General features: G+C 46.9%; 1 protein-coding gene across 1 annotated transcript; it reads left to right on the top strand.

The window, feature by feature from the left end:
- Window positions 1-3570: 3570 nt before the first annotated feature.
- On the top strand, window positions 3571-5384 carry LOC147017444 (endothelin-1-like). Its single transcript, XM_085847102.1, has 4 exons — window positions 3571-3793; window positions 4019-4169; window positions 4315-4458; window positions 4742-5384. The coding sequence occupies exons 1-4, from the start codon at window positions 3733-3735 to the stop codon at window positions 4872-4874; spliced, it is 489 nt and encodes a 162-aa protein (XP_085703228.1). The 5' UTR covers window positions 3571-3732; the 3' UTR covers window positions 4875-5384.
- Window positions 5385-6011: the final 627 nt, after the last annotated feature.

Raw genomic sequence — 6011 nt, 5'->3', positions numbered from 1 at the left:
ATTGCTTCATTTTTGCCATCGCTCATGCTTTTTCCAGTGCACCACCAAAAAGCTATGGAGATCTTTAAAAAAATTTTTTTGTGGTGGTGGGGAGGGGGTTATGATGTTTGGAATGTAAGCATATCACGAAGTGTTTGCTGTTGTTAGTTTTTTCTGATTACCAAGGTGTAGAGGAGGATATGCTAATTAACTAACATTTTGAGCTAGATCTTCCATGAGCCAATAAAGTGTGATGCTTAAGGTTGGATTTGGAAAATCGAGCAAGTCTGGAATTGGGAAAGATCATGTGTGCTTCGAGATGCTGCACCCTCGCACATTCCTTTAAAGATAATTTAACAGGGTGTAGAGCTGAGCGAATTGATAACTTCACGACGAGTGGATCAGCAAGTCTGCATCTCAAATCTAATAAAAAGTAGGTCAGCAGTGGAGCAAGAGGTAGTGAAGTCAACACATTAACTTTATAAATTGACCTGCCAGATGCTAATAAAGATACGAACCATTATTACCCCCAGTTATGGAAATTTCACTTTCTCACCAAAGTGGAAAACTGTTTTAGGTGTTTAATGGTGATTCTTCACTCAAGTGATTGGGAATTAATGCTGTGGGAGGGTTTGGGTTTTGCAGGAAGGGATGAGAGTACCAGTGAGAGGGATCTCCCCCGACATTGCTTGTTTGTTTCTTGTGCAACGAGATACGAATGTCTTCTCCAAATAATTGCTTCCAGTTCCTTTAGCACGAATTCCCCCCATCCACATGCCAGCGTGATGGACAAAACGTTGGGACAACAGAATTTTTTCTGTTGGAGCAGTGTTTGACATTTAAATATCAGGGTTATCTCTACCACTGTTTTGGGTTTTTTGTTTTTTCTTTTATAAACCAGAATGTTGGTGCAAATGTTATTTTAACTTGGTAAGAGATTACTTTTTCCAGAGAAAGAAAGTGCGTGAAAGCATGTTTGTCGGTTGGTGAGTGGGGAAAGGATGGAATGGCAGAGCTTGGTATAAAGTCCCCGAAATCCCAGTCCGGCTGGGGTCAGAAGGACTCTGAGCTTTGCCTGCATTCAAAAGAGCCCCTGGGGAGGAAGTACCTCCAGGGCATCATTACGGACCGACCGAGGAGCGTTTCGTGCCCTTTGATCTTGTCCGGGTCCGAGTCACCCACACCAAGGCAAACAGGCTCGGTGTTGGCAGACAGAACAAACTTGCACGAAGGCTGTGGGACGGCAATACACTTCTTAAGTAATCCCAAATTTCATATTTTAAATCTGGGGCAATGCAAGTTTGGTGCGACGTTGAATTGCCCTCTGGTGGTCTATTAGGCCATAGAACAACTGTGTCGTATTTGGGGAGATGATCTGGTTTCCTGAGCAGGTATTTTGATTTTGGGATTAACTTTTTATTAAGGATTGGGTTGCCATGCCCCTGTATTGATCGCAGGGGAAAGTTTGACTATTTACTCGATAGGCTCCCTTTATGGGCTGCATGAGGCTCTGCCACTTCATGGAACCATCACAAAGTGTGGACCAGTGCTGCATGATGGGACAAGAAGAATGCACCACCTTTCCTTAAGGTAATTAGTGAGCCAGTTGGGTTTTTTTATCGACGGTCAGGACTCTGCTGTAGGTTGGTTTCCTGGGAATCCAAGTCGTCCCAAAGGCTTTCAGCCTGTTTGGCTTGGTGGATTGGTTGGGTGTGTGACGAGGACGAAATGATTCCATTTTTCACCATTGACAGCTCGGGTCAAAAACGAGAGCATGACTTCTCAAAAAGTTATGGACTGATGCGGACCTAACTTGGTTGATGAGTTTGTTCGGTGATGAGAACAAGGCGATTAGATTTTGGTTCAGGTCCGAATCCAGTTCCAGCCTATCGGTGGGATACAAAACGTGAATTGTTTAGCCTGGTTTTCTTTGTGCTGATTTTATTTTATTTATATATTTTTTGCTTGGCATTGTGATGCACCTGTTTGAATTGCAATTTCATTTTTCCTGCAAACAATAACTTTCCCCAAAATAAAACTTTCCATTTTATTTGCAGGAATTGAGATAAAGTATTCCATATTTTCAATATTTGAATCACTCTACCTTTATTAAATCGACCATTTCCTAAAACTTCTATTTATTGACGGTTTATCGAATTAGGCCTCCTTATCGGTCTTTTTGGAAATTTTCAGCCCCCCCCTCCTTCCCCCTGACCCCACTTCCCCAATGGAGTAAAATGTCAAGATGGGTGAAAACAATTTATTTTTTTTGAAACCTTCAAGAAATCAAACGAAGCTTTCACCTGCCCAACTTCATTGTGTCCTCATGGATCCCTGAAAGTTTCAGCTTCCTTGGTCAAATCGTCTTGGTGGAGTAGATGATACATACTCATACTTTCCCTCCATTATATACGTATAAAACTCATATTTTGGACACGTCATGCATGCAGACAATGAAAGTCAGGAGAAATCAACTTTGGGGAAGAAGAATAGGCAATCCTTGGATGTGTTTGATGGATGGGGTGAAAGCTGCAACAGAGCCGTCTCTGCCAGAGCTTCGGGAAGAAGTGCAGGATTGGGATGTTTAGGGAAATGTGATCTGATCATCAATGTCACCAGAAGTGGGCACGATTTGATGGAACCAGATAACTATTTTGTTAAAGCCATTTAAGAGTTTATTGCTTTGGGAACCAAATTGCTGGTTCAGTGCTGAATTGATATCTTTCTCTCTTTCTCTCTTTCTCTCTTTCTCTCTTTCTCTCTTTCTCTCTTTCTGCGCAATTCAAACAAAGCGAATTGTGCCCACACGAGGTGCAACGAGGGCTGTTACCAAGTAGAGGTCGAGGAATCCCTGTTGCATAAATTGTGACCTTTCATTACGTTCGATGACGATTTGTGGACCCCAGGGCAGCAGAGCTCGTGTACAATTGTCATGGCGCCGATACCCTCAGGCTCCGGCTCGTAGACATTCCTGCACCGGTGGAGCTCGAGTTGCCATGCATTGCTGGGCTCGAGTCGGAGGAGCGATTCAGCTGCAAATTTCCCTTTCCCTCCATTTCATTCTTCATTGCGACATTCATGATTCAGCTCCGCCATGCGACACGTAAACATGCGCGTCCCGCGCCCCAGCGGCACGCGCCTTTGCTTTTGTCGAAATGAAATCGAGGAAATGATAAATGAACGTTATAACAATGGTGTATTTGTTAGGGGCAGTTATTTTAGGTGGGAATTCCTCGTGTTATTATTTTCGGGAAACTTCTCGCATTATCACAAAGCCACGACGCTGGTGCGGCGGAGCTATTTGAGACCAAGGCTTATTCACTGTCAAATGATACGTGAAAGGCGCCGAAAAAGGTTTGGCCCGAACAGGAACAATGTTCCACTTTTCCTTAAATGGCGGTGCGCGGCGCGCGTGGGGAAACAATAGGGTCGGGTTGAGAGCGGTGAGTGTGAAACGCACGGTCACGTCGGAAATTTGGGCGGGGAGAAGAGCGCGAGGGCCACCCTTTGAGAGGGCGGGACCTAATTCGCCGCTACACCACGCCTTTACCTCCACAGGGCTCGTGTGGGAAGCCCGTCCACCGCACCCCCTTTCCCCTTCCACCCCCTCCTCGACTCCGTGCCAAGTCTGCAGTCCGTGGGCAGGTATAAAAGGCTGCGAGTCGCTCGGAGGGACCATTCGGTGCGACGTGCTCCGAAACAGGTGTATTCGTGCTCAAGCATTGCTGTGACCCAGTTCGCTGCACCGATTCCATGGACGTACTCGGACTGTGTGCGCTGCTCGTCGCTACCTCGGCCGCCTTGCCCGCTCAAGGTGAGCTTCGCGGGTATGAATAGCTGGGTTTAATAAATAAATAACACGGCCGGGTATGCATAAGCACGCACGTGGTGTTTACAAACATTGCTCAGAACCACTCACGACTGCAAATTGGCATTTTGCGCCTTTCGGTTAATGAATTCCCCTCTTGCGAGTTTCACGTGCGGGAAACGCGCGCTCCTTCATATTCAATCGCTGGTGATTGCATTGTGGTCATTGCAGACGCATCTCCTGGACCCGCAGCCCCGGGGTCTCAAATGCGTCCCAGGGGTGCCATACTCCGACGCCAGCGGCGATGTTCCTGCATTTCGCTTCTGGACAAGGAGTGCATTTATTTCTGTCACGTGGGGATCATCTGGGTGAATTCCCGTGGGTGAGTGTGTGCTCGGCGCTGGTCTTACTTGTTTACCTCGGTGTGACACCTTGCAAGGTCACGTGACACAATTATATGGTTCGCTGAGTGTGGTGTGTGTGTGTGTGTGTGAGACCTCTGCTTTGTTTCCTTGTTTTGTTCACAGCAAACTCGCACCTTATGGCCTGGGCAACAACCAGAGGAGCAAGAGGGAAGCTTCTGTGGAGGTGTCGAGTCGGTGCGTGTGTCGGGATTCTGCAGATGGGACTTGTACCCGGTTCTGCAAGGCCGACTCGAGCAAAGACTACAGGTCAGTGCAAGATACCATGGTGTTTGTGTGGAGCAGGGCTCACTTGAGCCGTCACATTTCTTCTTCTTCTTCCTCTTCATTACTATTATTTAATATTTTGGACCAGCAACAATTGCCCCATGGATATCAGATAATTACCATTTTAATGCACCTTACACATGTCACCTTATATTGGTCACTGACCATGTTGACGTCCACTCACTGGTGGTCACTGACTATTTGTACCCAGTATGTGACGAAAAAATTTTGTCCATCTCATATCATTCATGTTTGAATTTCGCAGGTCTCCGACAGCGATCAAGAGGAAGACCTTGGCAGAGACCCTGCGACAAATGCTTGTTATTTCAGCCCGTCGGCATCGAGAAGCCTTGCGAGCTGCTCGACTGCCTCAAACAAACCACTTGCCACCTGGTTGACCTTCGGACTGCACTACAAGCTGGCTCGGATCGGCTAGCTGTGCGGTTGGGCTCACCATGCAGATACGAGGGAGGACAGAGGCGAGTCCATGAGCGAACCCTGTCCAGGTCGGGGGCTCAGATTGCGCTGATCACTCCGCAGAGATTCAGAGCTCCTGACAACCTGGTACTGGCGTCTTCAGACGAAAGCGAGGGTGGTCGAGGAGCTGTCGGGAAGACCACTACTGTCAAAAACAATGGAGACGATGTCGATGTCACGAGCTGCACCACAGTGTGGCAGCAGGCAACACGGGTCGCTCACTCAATGTTCATGAACAATGCCGCTGTCTCCTCGTGGGACGTTCATTGGGCACGTGGGATGTAGAGTTTCTTGATGCAACACCGCTTACGCATCCTTTCGTATCAATTACCGATTGGCCATTTGCAATGGCTGCATACAAACGCACATGTTTTACAGGTGGAACCCACGTGTTGTGTGGTTGCTGGTGTGAATAAACGTTTTAAAAAAAATATTATTGTATGTTGCGCCTATGAGGTCATTGATTGTTGCTTCATGCATCTGACTGGTACACCATTCTGAGGAAGACGACTCAGAAAACTGTTCACTGATCAGAAGGTTGTTGAAAGCCTCTTTTAAGGGTGTATGTTTTATTACGAACTGTTTGTAGTACCTGCGCGCAGTCACGTCATCACTTCCAAACGTTCTTTTCAGAGGACCTTCGAAGGATGCAACAGCAGCAAGTCGGATAGTTATATCGCCCAAACTCAGGAACGAGTTAACATAGTACATATAATAGTGCCGGTTAGTTTAAACTAGCACGTACATGGTACAGCTGCACAGCAGCACCGCGAAATCCCTCCTCACGTCATTGGCATCAAACAGACAAATCCTTCCCTGCCTTCCACATCGCTGTGAAACCGCAGCTCATGTCCGCAGAGCAACCCTTCCCCCAATCGGAAGCACCAAGATGCGTGGGTTCGTTATGTAAATGGCTGCGTTGCGTAACGAGGGGTTTCCATAATATGAATGAAAAAAAAAAACCCGTCATCCTTGTAAATACTGTAAACGGAACTGAACTGGTTAAACTGGCCAATCCAGACCAATCACTTGGCTTCCTTCCGCATCTTGGGAAATTT

This window comes from Eptatretus burgeri, chromosome 11, assembly GCF_056783735.1.
Source record: "Eptatretus burgeri isolate ZD-2024b chromosome 11, Ebu_testis_v1, whole genome shotgun sequence".
NCBI lineage: Eukaryota > Metazoa > Chordata > Myxini > Myxiniformes > Myxinidae > Eptatretus > Eptatretus burgeri.
Note: the sequence above shows the minus strand (reverse complement) of the source record. Positions and strands in the feature narration are given on the sequence as shown.